Source organism: Zea mays, chromosome 3 (genome assembly GCF_902167145.1).
Source record: "Zea mays cultivar B73 chromosome 3, Zm-B73-REFERENCE-NAM-5.0, whole genome shotgun sequence".
Classification (NCBI taxonomy): Eukaryota; Viridiplantae; Streptophyta; class Magnoliopsida; order Poales; family Poaceae; genus Zea; species Zea mays.
In genome coordinates, this window is record NC_050098.1 from 69,452,569 (window position 1) to 69,467,549 (window position 14,981).

Below are 14,981 nucleotides of genomic sequence, written 5' to 3' on the forward strand. Positions count from 1 at the left end.
TCCGCTCTGGATTTCAATTTTGGGCCGCGCGGCTCTATTTTTGTACTGGTTGATTTCAGTTAGTTTATTAGATGGCAATTGAACTGAGTTTGGTTTCTTTATGTGTTGTTGTGTAGAGTCTATCCCTTTCGTTCTGCTTAGAGAGAGATGACTGGTTTGGTGAAACTCAATTTATATAGTACTAATACGTTTTGTCTGTCATGTCGTCAAACTCTTTCGCTTTTCGGTGATGATTTTTATGGAGTCATTCGAAATCTGCCAAACTTTGTCTGTTCCACTTCCATGTTGTTCTCTCTTTTTTTCTATTCTTCTTTTTGGCTTGGTGTGGTCAGTGCCGGTGCTACTGAAATAGCTGCTAAAAGGTGACTACTTTTTCTTCTTCCTAGGAACATCTTGTGAGGACGAGATGTAGTTCTGTGACCGTTGCCATGTACGGAGATGAGGACAAGCCAGCGCTTATAACGTACCCGGATGTAGCTCTGAATTGTAAGTGCCGTCGATCAAAGTTTTTTTTTCTGATTCACTGCCAAGACTTAACATTGTTTATATCTCACTGCTTCCTATTGGCTTGGCAGACATGTCCTGTTTCCAAGGATTTTTCTTCTACCCGGAAGTGGCGTCTTTGCCGCTACAAAACTTCTGCGTCTACCACATCAATCCCCAGGGGCACGAGGTCAGTGGTGTTGGTTCAATCCCAAGGTGTGCTGCGTCTGTATTTCGAGTTGGTTACTTACATGATCTTTGTTGTGTGGCTTTTGTTAATAGTCTTACAGATGGGAGCAACTCTAATGTCGTCAGATGTGCCGGTGCCATCTGTTGCTGATCTAACATAAAAAATTTATTACTAGATATTTGAAATCAATGATGTAAAGTCTTGGACATCAATGTAAAGGAAGAACACATGTTCTATTTTCTTCTCATTTTCTATTGATGTAGGAACTTACTACCATTGCCAAATTCCATTTATGCATTGCCAACTTTTGTACAATCTTTAGACTACAATCTGCACTTATTGTAGCTTATGTATAACATATTGCAGAAAGAACAGAAAGTCATAGAAACATAGTTGATGATGCGCGAAAAAGAAATCCAAGGTGAAGAAGCTAAAATGAGCAGAAAACAAAGCAGATATTCTTCTACCAGAACGATAACCCCAACAATAGAAGTTGAACACATCCTTTCAGGTTAGCATTGGACATAACTAATATGCTCATTTAATAATGCTCACTTACACAACCATATAGCCATGACCTCTATAGTGCCATCGTATCAGTGTACTAAGCAAGGAATGATTTTGGTTCATCTAACCCTTCATGCTCTAGCTAAGCTAACAGGCGACCTTTCCATTCTAGACACAATCGGTACATTCATGTTATAGTCGATACCTAGATGTTGGAGAGTGTCCAACCTGAACATTTATTTTTTCATGTAATTGTTGTGCTCTAATAATTTATCAAATAATTTGTATGTCGTCATAACGCACGTGCGTGCATTGTGTCGAATTCTTGTAAGGAGACTCGCTCTCCTCCTATGTTTTCTAATGTTCAATGAGGTCTATTACTTATCAGTTGGAGAATCTACAAATGTGCTTTTGGTCATTTGGCACCTCATGAATATTTTAGCTTGTTCATGTCATTTAGTCTTTCATGCCCGCCATGGAAGAACATTCTGTTATGTGACTCTTTTACCTATATGTTGAAATTTGTCGTTGGAGCATATGCTTGCAGAACACCGGTTAACTGTAGGTTCAAGTTGAAATTATGTAACAGCTTTGGTCTCAGTTAAATCGGAGATCGACAAATTTTGCATGGCGTACCAATAGCATCCAGTAGGATACAGTTGTACTGTTTTGGTTACTATTAATTGGAGGCAACAAGTTTTTTCGTGGTTAAAAGCACCCACTATGTTCTAGCAGATACATCAAACAAGTATTTTCTAAACACAAACTTGCAATGTATTCTAAATTTGGGGGAGCAAACAAGCTTCAGATATTATACTCTTTAAAATGCTATTAAGCATCTATTACTCTATTAGTGACAGTTTGCTAGAAGATAATAGTGACACTTTGCCAGAAGAGTGTTATACCTCTTTAAAATGCTATTAAGCGTTTATTACTCTATTATGCCATTGAAAATTTTAGAAATCCCTTATTTGTAATTGATAATCACGAAATTAAATTTCAGTGGCATAGAGAGTTCACCCAAGGAATATTAGCACAATGTCAAAATGTAGTTAAGCTGAATAACAATTACTCACCTGACATGATGTTATCAAACATAAAAGAAATGAATTGGATTAAAGGATAACTACAAATCCAAAAACATAATTAAGTGGGTTTATGAGTTACGAGTTGATGTTGTTGAACAACTAAACAAAACTGGTTTTATCTCCTACACATGGCAACTTTGCGGGGCATTTGATTATCTCTTGAAGGGAAAGTCTAAAATAGAATTTGAATGTCCTGTATCATTTTGTATGCTAATTTTGACAAATTTGTTTAGTTGTTTAGGAGACTCTTCGGACAGAGAAGGCACCGGCAGCACTAGGCCCTAATTCTGAGGCCATCAAAGCAAATAATCTTGTGTTTGTTTCTAGAGTTCTTGGCTTAAATCCTGAGGTTTGCTTTTGAACTGCTGTTCTATTCACTTGTTTTTCTACATTGCTTGTATTAGTTTGCTAGTTTTTCCACTTTGGAACAAACTGATCACCAGGTTGTAGCTGAAGAGACAATTAATGTGCCTTTCTGTTTTCAGACAAGGAAGTTTATCTATGATGTAAGCACACTTCTACATTCTAATGACTTGCTAGCATATAAAGATGTCACAACAAAGGTTGTCTATGATGTAAGCACGCTTCTATGTTCTTCTATTTCTTAGTAACTTGTTTGCTTTTATATATTGTTTAACTCTGATTTTGAACACCGTCTTGCAAGACCTGTATATATTTTGCAAAAAATGGTAGAAAAGAGAGGTTCATAACCAATCTTGCAAGCTCTGTAGATCGCTTTGTATTGATTTAGAAATATTGTCAATTTATCGTACTCTTCAATGCTGGTTGGATGGGAGCTTGCATTGACATGAAAGTATTATTAAATGAATTGACACTAAGCAGTTAACATTGAAAACATTAGATATTATCATGAACATACATGAAATTTTGTTGCCTATCTTTGTTGTTCTTTAACATTGAAAACATTAGATAATATCATGAACATACATGAAATTTTGTTGCCTATCTTTGTTGTTTTGCTGCTTAGATGATTAGAATATTTGAAAACATCATAAACCATGCTGCTTGCTTCATAATTCACTAATCATTTTTCTGTCATATTTATATACAGAAAAATTATCCAAAGATTCATAACAAATGAATTTAGATTTTTTGTTGTTCGGTTTTATGTAATCGTTATGCATTAACAACACCGCACCCCATACGGAAGAGAGAGGCAACTCCCTCATATATGGAGGGAGCTCTAATCTCCTCCAATTATTTAAGTACTTTATTTCTTTGTGATGTTAAACCTTTTAAGTAAGGTAATCTATATCTATACTAATCTATTAAAACCTAATGTGGGCACCTGTGCTACGGCTTCACCCTCCCCATGCCCAGCACCCGCAAAGTAGTGCAAAGCGAGCACTCGAACCCACATCCTTCTACTCCAGAAATTTGGGCCTAACCACTAGAACACACATATTTTAGTGTTTAGAAATAAAACAATAATTATATTTGCAGCCTATGCGCCGCTCCCCATGCCCCCTCTCCCGCCTCATGGCAACGCACGGGCACATACCAAGTAAGGTCGCAATCTGAAAGAGTTGTTGTCCTTGATGGTAATGAATGTACTTATTTTTGGTAAATAGTTTTTGATGAGCACTATTTATATCATGTTGTCGTGATGATTAAATTTTACCTTATTCTTTTTGACTTCCAAGCCAGTGTGTGCGATGGTTCATCAAACTCAATTCCATTTTATTTTTTTCGACATGATATAAATGGTGTATTGTAGTTGATCAAGTGATTGTTTTATGTCTGTATATTATGTAAAAAATATAATCAAGTTCTGTGTTTAAAAATGAAAAAATACATTTGGCTCTGTTTTTTGTGATTACACACGCTTGTAGAAAGTCGTATGGAAAAAGTGATCAAACTATATTATTTATTTGTTTCTGTATTTTCATGTCTAAATATATTACCTTTCAGGAGATATACGTGGAGCATCAGAATTATATGTGCATCTACAAGAACAGTTACAACAATTCTCCCACAACAACAGCTACAGGCATTTTCGGCGGCCAGTTTTATTTTCGGCGGCAGGGATCTAGCCGCCGAAAATAAGTCATTATTTTCGGCGGCACCTACGAGCCGCCGAAAATAAGATTATTTTCGGTGGCCAGAGCCCAAGCCGCCAAAAATAAAGCTATAATAACGGCTCCTGACTCTTTCTCTCTTCTCTCTCTTTCTCACCTCACGATCGTCGCTCTCTGTCTCGCTCCCGCACCGCCGCCCGCCGCTCTCGCGACTCCTCCGCCACTGCCGGCCGTGGTCGCCCTCCCCTGCTCGAGAGCGCGCCCGCCGCCAGCACGCCCTGCTCCCAGCGCGCGGCCGCTCCCAGCGCCCCCCGCCCGGCCCGCCGCCGCTCTCGCTCTCGCTCCTCTCTGACGCCGACGGCCGCGCCCGCCCTCTTGCTCGTGCGTGCCCGCCACCACGCGCCCGCCCCCAGCGCGCCCCATCCCCTGCGCTCGGCCGCCGCAGCTAGCGCGCCGGCCTGCCCCTGCCCCTGCCCGCGTGGCCGCCGCAGCGCCGCTGGCCCGTTGCGCCTTGTCCATCCCGGCCGTCCGACGCCGCTCGCCGTCGTCACCGTCGTCCGCCGCCGCCGGCGCGAAGCTCTACTCCTACCACCACTCCACCCCGTCGCCAAGCTCGTCGCCATCAATAGGTTATTTTTTCGTATTTTATTTCGTATTTTCGGCGGTGCATATTTGTATATATATATATATATATATGTTTGATTTATGTGTGTGATTAGTACATATTTGTAATTATGTTTGTTCCATTTCTGTGTATGATTAGTATATATTTGTAATTATGTTTGTTTGATTTGTGTGTTTGATTAGTTTTATGGTTTAATTTGTTTTCATTAATATATTAGTGGTATATGTGGTTTAGGTATTAGTGGCGTATTGTATTTGTGGCATTAATTTCATATTAATATTATATTATTAGTTTTACAAGTAAATTATATTAGTACGTAGAATTGTTTCATTATTATGATATGTGGTAGATAGTTTGATTTGATTAATAGTGTATCATTTTATGTTTTATATATACGTAATATATTGTTTAGTGGCAGCGAGGTTATGCTGCCGAATTTTTTTGGTCCTGCTAGCTTGCTGTGGGTTTAGAACCTATCCTTGCCTATACATATAGGACCTAAACCCTTAACGAAGTTGAATAATGTTTTCATGATATGTTTGGTTTAACAGTCTCAGGCATGGCCGACGATCGTGAATGGATGTACAAAGGCTAGAATAGAAATGGACGTCATTCTGATGATTGGGTAGCCAAAACCAAAGATTTTGTGGACCACGTATTCTCCTTGTCCTTAACCGGCACTGTCAGATGCCCTTGTAGGCGGCACGAAAACAGTATATTTCTTAATAAGAAAAGAGTTAGTCTAGATCTTTGTCAGTTTGGATTTATGCCTGGATATGAGGTGTGGGAACATCATGGTGAGGTAGTACCCAACCGGAATGTAGAAGAGGAGGAGAACAATGATTGGGGTGGCGATGATGCGATGCATGAGATGCTAGATTCACTATGTCCAGAATTAAACCTAAGCTCCGAGAATCCTGCCACACAGAGGTTTCCAGATTTTTCAAATTACTAAAAGACTCTGAAGAGTCGTTGCATGAACACACAGATGTGAGTATACTCGCTTTTGTGACTTGGCTCATGGCCATTAAGTCCAAGTACTTTTTCTCGAACAATTGTTACAATGAGATTTTAAAGTTATTAGGAGATGTGCTCCCAAAGCCCAATAAGTTGCCTAAAGACATGTACCATTCAAAGACAATTATCAAAGGTCTCGGTATGGATTATGAGAAGATTGATGTGTGCAAAAATAATTGTATGCTTTTCATGAAGGAGCATGCAGACGAGAAAAAATGTCTGAAATGTGGACAATTTAGATTTGTGGAAGTTGTTAATGATGAGGGTGAGAAGGTGATGACAGATGTTGCACATAAGCAGCTCCGCTACTTGCCACTAACTCCTCGAGTGAAACGGATGTTTCTATCTAAAAAACCGCTATGCACGTGCGATGGCACAAAGAAGGTGTCCGTGATAACGATGACCTAATCGTGCACCCTTCAGATGGGAATGCATGGAAGGCTCTCGACACGTTTGATCCCGACTTTGCAGCTGATCCGAGGAATGTTCGAATCGGCCTCACGACCGATGGCTTCACACCTTTTGGTCAAATGGCATCATCATACTCATGTTGGCCCGTCTTTGTTATTCCATACAACCTTCCACCTTCTCTTTGTATGAAATATGAATTTATATTTCTTTGCTTAATCATTCCTGGCCCAGACTATCCTGGAAAGAACATCAATGTCATGTTAAAACCCTTGATTGAAGAGTTGAAGGAGCTTTGGAAAGGTGTTGAAGCATACGATGTTTTTAAAAAACAGATATTCAAACTTCGAGTTGCGTATTTGTGGTCGGTGCATGACTTCATGGCGTATGCTATTTTTACGGGTTGGAGTACACATGGTAGATTGACATGTCCATATTGCGGTTCAGATACAGATTGCTTCCGTCTTGCTTATGGTGGAAAGATCAGTTACTTCGATTGTCATCGACGCTGGTTGCCCAGGAAACACCCCTTTAGGAGTGATAAGAAAAGCTTTATAAAGAACACTATGGTCACCAAAGGACCGCCTAAACGTCTTAACGCAGCAGAAATATATGCTCAGCTGAACAACCTTGTCTTAAATGAAAAGGGGGACAAGTACGAAGGATTCGGAGTGGACCACAACTGAATAGTTTCGTGAAGAGCTGCGGCAACAACAAATGGCATTCCTCAAAGAGCAATCAGAGTACATGGCTGCTTACAACGCACAGGCCCAACAAGCAATGAACGTGAGTGTCTTATTCCTTCTCAACACGATCGATATTGGTTCTATAACTAACATATTATATTTGCAACAGTCTTGGTTTCCACAGCAGGCATAGCAGCAACCATTTGTTTTCCCTCAGTTTCAATCGTCGATGCCTCAGTGGGGATTGCATACTCCGCCACCTCCACCTCAGGTGCTTCAATTTAGTTAAGACTTGTCGTTTGTATCAACCTAATTTCAAATCTTTACTAAACTTGATTTTGTAGGGATCCGGGGTCATGGGCCATAACACGCCACCACCGGTCATACCAGCACCAGGAGGAGCTTATGCAGGGGAGGGAGCTACTCCAGGAGAGGTTAGTTTGAGAAACAATTTGTTTGAATAGTGGTCATACATGTAACCAATGCCGTTATTAATGTCTTCTTTTTTCTTTAGAATCCAAACCCGTTACACGACTTCGTCAACGAGTTTTTCGCTTCTGGAGGTAGTGGACACAACTCCAACGACCCCGATATGTGATGGAGTAAGCTTTGTGCCGCATTGTGCGTTGTAATCGACTATTTGTGGACTTTATGTTTGTATGGACTATTTGTGGACTTTATGTTTGTATGGACTATTTGTGGACTTTATGTTTGTATGGACTCAAGTTTTATGTTGTGGACTCAAATATGAATTTTCTGTTATTGTATGAATTTTGTATGAATTTACTGTTATTTTTTGTATTTTTTTTCAATTTTTTTGCTCTGAAATTGTTAATTTTCGGCGGCCTCCCTAGCCGCCGAAAATAATAAATACTATTTTCGGCACTTGTTATTTTCGGTGGCCGTCAAAGGACCGCCAAAAATTACCTGTTATTTTCGGCGGCTAGCTTGTGGCCACCGAAAATAAGCTGTTTTCGGCGGCTAGACCATGGCCGCCGAAAATAAGTCCTTATTTTTGGCTATTTTTTCTGGCGGCCAGAAGCCGCCGAAAATAAGCCTAAAGCCGCCAAAAATAGCTTATTTTCGGCGGTAAAGGCCTTATTTTCGGTGGCTTTTGGCCGGCGAAAATGACTGTAGCTCTTGTAGTGTCTATCAGGTTGTGCAGCTTTCCTTGCAAACTACAATTCTAACTCCTATGAGAATGTTGTGTTCAACAATGAGCAATACAACCTCCCAGCTTGGTCAACTAGCATCCTTTCTTATTGACATAGTGTTATTTTTAACAGTGCCACAATAAGTTTCACTTATGATTATTTTCCGTATGACACATTCTCCTCTTATTGCATTTGTCCCCTTTTGATGACCTGGTTTACCTGATTATAATCGTTTGTCCCTGGCTCCTTGCAGGTTGGTGTTCATACATCTCAGATGTAAATGTGGGGAGACGGTGCCTCATCAATGACGAGTAGGTTGATTCTCTGCTAGTGGCACCATTGCATACCACAACTGGTTTGCTTGAGCAACTTAATGTCAACCCCCCTTTCGTCCGACACCTGAAGCACCACACAAGCTTTAGAAAGTTGGAATTGTAATCCGTATACATAAATTACCATAATATTATATGCTCATGTAATTCTATGTTGATTCTTTAGAAATAATATATATGATATTGTAATGTGTGTTCGACATCAGTTTATTTTATTTGAGTTGACATATTTATAATAATATTATATATTTATATTGTCAATATAATATTAGTGTTATAGTAATAGTTTGTCACACAGATTTTACATATCATATTGATGTTTGTTATTTCATATCTACGTTTTACACTAATTTTTAACTTTCGTGGCAAGTATGAATAATTGAATTATTAACATAGGTCTCATTGGATGGCGTCGCACTTTTGTGGCAAGTATGAATAATTGAAAGATTAACATAGTCCTGATTGGATGCCGTCGAAACGCACGGGCACTTACTAGTACAAAACTGAAGGATACATCCCGGAAGTTATAAACGTGATTTTGTGTTAATCTTCGGCGAATTTTGTTTAACATATGCTACTTCTAGTGATTGGGATGCAATTGAAAGAATCAAAATTACATATAATCGTACACACGGCACGAGCACATGATCCTTGCACACGTGACCGGGCGCTAGTGTTGACACATGTGTACCCTACCTATGCCATGGGCCACCGTGAGTATAGATGCTTATGTTGTGGTTGACCAAACACAAGATACATTTAAAAAGTCTATTCGAATATATTAAAACATTATATCTTATCTATTAGAACCACTCTGGAGACAATTTATTTTGTGGATTGTATGATCATAATCGTATCTTTAACTTAAAGAACCATGTTAATGTTATTTCACCAAGATACGTATTATATGCTTTTTTAGACATACTTGCTCAAATACTTTTTAGAATTTGTTTGGTTAGCTCTCAATTCATATGGATTGAGTGTGATTGCATGTGTTTAAATCTCGAGCAAGTCAAACTTTTTCTTATTGTTTTCCAATCTTATTCAATTCATGTGTAATGTTAATAGCCGAATAAGGTATTAGGATACATGCCCATGTATATTGGTACCGATATGCCGATGGGAAACCGTTGGAAGGTAACCAGTTCAATCGCTAGCATGCATGTGTGTCATGTATGTCCCTCTCCGTCTGCAGTGCAATTTTAGGAGGAAACAATCTCCATTTGGCACACTACGAGAAAATAAACTGCGACAAAATACAGCAATAGCAGTCACAATGAAGCTCTTCCATCTGTCACACAGTATGCATTTTTCGGGGAGGGTAACACACTAACACTCTCCTCACATTTTTTGATCAGGTACGCTTACAAAATACTGAAGCCCCTTGCCGATAGCACTATATGTACTTATATATTGTCAGCTGATGATCTCGAGCAGCTGACTCGCACAGAGAGCTAGCATAAGGCGCTACAATGAATCCAAGCTAGCTATTAGACCCAGAGTGCCCCGGCATTGCGCAGCAGAGGGACGAGGTTGCCGCTGAGATGGAGCGACATGACCTTGTCCGTGGAGCCGACGAGCCTGCCGCCGATGAACACTGCTGGTACGCCGGCACTGCGGCCCAGTAGCCTGGCCAGCCCTTTCTCCATCTCGTTCCCCCGCGGGTCCTTGTCCAACTCCACCACCATCGTGTTCACCCCTAGCTCGCGGAACAGCTGCGTCACAGTGTGACACATGCAGCAGGAGCTCGTGCTGAAGATCACCACTGCACGCTGCGATGCCAGCCTTGCCACATGCTCCATGTGAAGGATCGAATTAAGCGACTAGCTAGTAATTAAGATCTCTGCGGGGTTTGCTTCTTGTACGAGTGCTAGCAATTGCCTGCTGCTTGCTTGCTTAGAGGTACGAGTACGACTGGGTGCAGGGAGGCGACTTTATATAGGCATGGAAATGTGATGGCAAGAGGGGCTTTTGCAGCGAACCGACAGGAAGGTTTTGGATAATTGCCAAAGCTAGATTCTTGTGATACTGAAACGGGTCGACCCTGGATGTTGATAAGGCTTAGGGATCTTACTCAGCCTATCCTATTCGAGACTAGTCACGAGACAGAGGATGAGATACCGAGGAGGAGAGAGATAATCAGCTGATGATATTGTAGTCATGCAGAGAGTACATAGTCTCAGATATACGATTTGGGTGAACCGTCCGCAGAACATGCAACAAAATAGTAGTAATAATTACAGCTACTAGAATAAGATATATAATTTGGAAACACCGAAACAAGTTGCCACAATATTCTCTGCTGTAATCAAGCTGAAATAGTCTAGACACTGGCTCTATAGAGGGTGTAACATTTCAAAGCACCTATGATTTTTTATATACTATCCAGAGTAGCTAATTAGGCTCAAGAAGTCAAATAACTTTAATGTTATCTCCTTCTCCATAAACTTTTTCTACCCAACCATATCATTTGTCGAGAAGCTCAACGATACAAACCATAGGTTATGCAAGGCATAGGTTCTTGCTGTGGTACGAGGAGCACACCTAGAAGGCCACCTCACCGCCGCAAAGCCACGATAAAAGTACAACCCAATAACAAGGAAGTCATCATCGTCAACTCTGTCAATAAAGAGTGGTATAGAACATGTCAATAAATACTTGCATCTCTCCTCACATGCATGGCAAAAAAATGTCATGACATAGGTGCAACACACGCTACCATGACGGTAGCATGGAGAACCATAGATAGAATAATGTTTCTATAACTAGGGCATGGTTCATCAACACAAGTTGCCCTAACCAATTTGAAGAAACACAACAAGTCCATCACAAAATATATGACCAAAGCAAAAGTGCTTGTCAATGAGATCATTTTCACCAGCAAGCCTATTAAAGATGAAGAACTCATCTAATTTGTTCTCTCCGGCCTTGACGAGAAGGTCAACTCCATTGTGATAGTCCTAGCAACTAAGTTAGAGTCACTCCTAGTGGGAGAGGTGTACTAGCAACTTCTTGTGCATGAGCAAATGAATGCACTTCTCTATGACGGTGACTCGGGTTTCTCCATGAACTCGGTAAGTTGTGGTCATTGCGCAGCAGTATGAACACAATCATGGTGATTCTCGTAGTCACATACAGATCACGAGGACGTGGCTTCAACAACAATTTGATGTGTCCATCACAGCAGGCTCATGGAAACAACTCAAATAAAAACAACATTGATACTAGGCCTAAGTGCTAGCTATGCTACAAGAGGGGATATACTATTTTAAATTGTTGGCACATGTATGATGAGGACTTTGTCCTAGATGAGCGATATGTTGGATCCATGTTTGGTTGAGTCCTATGAATAGTCAGTCGGTGATGCTTGTTAAAAGGCAAAACATCATCAATTGGCTTATAATAAATATAATAGTGTGTATCATTATCCTTTAGAGTTTGTCTTGTCTGATGTTTGGGGTCCTACCCCCAACTTAATTATTAGACATAAATATGATGTGCCATTTATTGGTAGTTACAGTAAATTCACATGGATCTTTGACCAAAACTACAAATCTCTAATCTTTTAGATGTTTTGACAATTTCAATCTCTAGTTGAACACTAATTTGATTCACCATGTACACTAACTAGAGGCTAATATCATAAACACAATTTCTTATTTGCACATGCCAACATATCCAATCATGTCTCCTACACCTAGCTCGCCAACAAAATGGCTCAGCCATGCACAAGTAGAGTGACATAATTGGGTTTGGGCTTTCCATTCCCGCCCACACATATCCAAGCCACTTAAATTCAAAACTGATGCTTTTACCATTGTTTTCTACATTATTAACCATGCTCCTAGTTGGTTCCTCTAATATTCCACTCCCCTTGAATGCCTCACAAATCAACAACCCAAGTATTTATCCTCGCCTAGCTTTGGTTTTGCTTGTTGGCCAAATTTATGCCCATACAATTATCATAAAATTCAGTTCCAATCATAATAATGTACTTTCCTTGGCTATAGTTCAATTCATAATAGTTTCAAGTGTCTCAATCCATCTATTATACGTGTCTATATCTCCCAAGATGTGGTCTTTAATGCAGAGGTCTTCTCATTTTCTACCCTACATTCTAATGCTTGAGCCTGCTTGCAATCTAAAATTCTTCTCTTCACTAGCTTGTTTCCCTTCTTAGATTCTAGAGATAACAAACAAGGCTCTAATATGCCCAAAACAAGGTTCTAATATGCCTAATACTTATGCTATGATGGTGTTAATCTTGTCATTTTCTAGGAAGAAATGGATCTTGTGGCGCTAGATCATGTACCTCCTAGCACGAAATACGAGGATGATTCATCAGTTGGAACTGAATTTATATAGTAGGCAGTCAGGTCGCCTCTTTTCACGCACCTCCATCCATGGTGTCTCTCTCCTTAATTGGTTTGGTACAAAGACCACCACACATCATCCCATGTTAGACTCTTGTGTCAAGTCTCTATCATGATCAACATGTTCAGTGCTCATCTAGGTCATGCTTTGTACATGTCGGTAAGCCAACCAGTGGTTGTTTTCAATGGTCATAATCTAGTTGTTAACCCCGTTAAACATCTAATGTGAGCATCGGATAAATCATCAGACACATCTTGTGAGTAGTAGGCCAAACTATGCAATTTTATACGATCTTTGAGTTCCTAGTATAGTGTGGTGTATGGAGCCACACTAAATATGTATGGTGTCTTGTAGTGCCAAGATGCATACTTGACATTTTCTTTGAGTTCCTTGTTTGGTGGATGAATAAATGCCTCACCAAAGGCATACGGTGTCGCCCATACAATGCACACTACTCACCATGGTGATTTGGTTCAAAATTGTGTACTAAACTCTAGTTACACTCATATCAAGTGTCATGTCTGGTGCCTCACAAACACATCTAGTGCCTCACCGAACAGATCAAGTGCACTCTAAAAAACTACACCAAGTTCATTTTCTCATCTCTTTTCAAATGGGCTAAATCTAAAAAGTTTATTGAATCATGTTAGACCCTAATAGGCATTTTCAAAGTGTTTATAAACTTTTTTGCTTCCTTATTCACGTGTCACTTAGGCCTATGTGCTGCATTTCATTCCAACATCTAGCGGCACTAGATGACTAAGTTGTCTAATGAAAATCCCCTATTAATTGTATGTCCATCTATTTTAAATCTAATCACACACTCTATTACGTCATGAGCGATAAGACAAAATGTCTAAGCTTATACCTTTTCCTTGAGCCCTTGCATTTTATTTTTTCTTTTATTTTCCATGTTGAGCACTTGCTCATCTTTGTGGCCATGACCATCTATTTAATGGTAGCCAAGTATTGGGGGCCTCTATCGCCGAAGGTCCTTAAGTATTGCATTGTATGCTAAAACATTGTTTTAGGTGCTACCCAAAATAGTGATGAAGCTAACCTTTGTCCAAACTAAGAAGCAAATCAGAGGCGAAGCCGAGAAGATTTACCTTCGAAGGGCTAACATACGAATGAAGCTGAATAAGGAGACTTCATCTTTAAGTCATCAACATACGAAGCATGCAAAGAAGAAAAGGTTCCAAAAGCCTGACTGATGCAATGGATGCAAGAAAATACAGCTATGCCCCCACAAATTTCATGGATCATGTAAAAAGGGATCATGGAAATACATGTAACTTCACACGAAGTTGTACCTCACCACTACAAATAGGGGCACATTGCCATGCATAACAGTATCTCTTTTTTAGATGCAAGAGAATTGAACTGCTCTACCTTTTATGCTTCATTCTTCCACAGTTGTGCTCTCCTTTGTAAGGTCAACGGTATTCATGTAATTATTTATGGCATGAAAAAAGGAAGAATTATATGTGTAAAAACGAATTATTCCACCATGCCTTAATAATGTTTTGTTTTTGTTTTCCTTTTCGACCTTTGTCCTTTAAGTAATTTCCTCAAGGAAGATTAATTAAAGGGTGGAAGGAGGATTATTTCATCATCTATGTTGTCTTGTTTTTTTGTCTCTCTTAGGAATAAAAAACGAGTGACCAACATTGACGCACACCTCCAGTGAATTCATGATGACCACAAGAAATATCTTCATCATGCCTTCGAAGAAGACTACAACGATTGGTTTTGTTCTTATCCCATAAACTAGAACCAAGATGAAGATACATTTCTCCAATAGCCACGAGGCTAGAAGAGAAAGGTTATCAACCCACCACTATAGGACGACTAGGATGAACTCAACAAAGAGATCTGCATTCTCTAAGTTCTTCACCAACAAATTGAGAAACAAAAAGAGAAGATGCTTCGTGTTTCCTAGCTTCAGAAATAAATTGACGAAGCATCAAAAGAAATGTGCAATGTTTGAACTCACTGACACGTGGTCAAGCGGGTCCAAGAATGGGAAATTTGAATACTTTGATGCTTAACAATATGATGGATTAGGGCAAGAGTGT

The 14,981-nt window shown here is 39.8% G+C and overlaps 1 protein-coding gene across 1 annotated transcript; it reads right to left on the reverse strand.

Moving 5' to 3' along the window:
- Window positions 1-9,800: 9,800 nt before the first annotated feature.
- On the reverse strand, window positions 9,801-10,427 carry LOC103650186 (glutaredoxin-C1). Its single transcript, XM_008675824.3, has one exon. The coding sequence runs from the start codon at window positions 10,329-10,331 to the stop codon at window positions 10,020-10,022; it is 312 nt and encodes a 103-aa protein (XP_008674046.1). The 5' UTR covers window positions 10,332-10,427; the 3' UTR covers window positions 9,801-10,019.
- Window positions 10,428-14,981: the final 4,554 nt, after the last annotated feature.

Excerpts from the sequence above, each read along its gene's own strand:
- LOC103650186 (XM_008675824.3), bottom strand. The coding sequence starts at position 10,331 with ATGGAGCATGTGGCAAGGCTGGCATCGCAGCGTGCAGTGGTGATCTTC.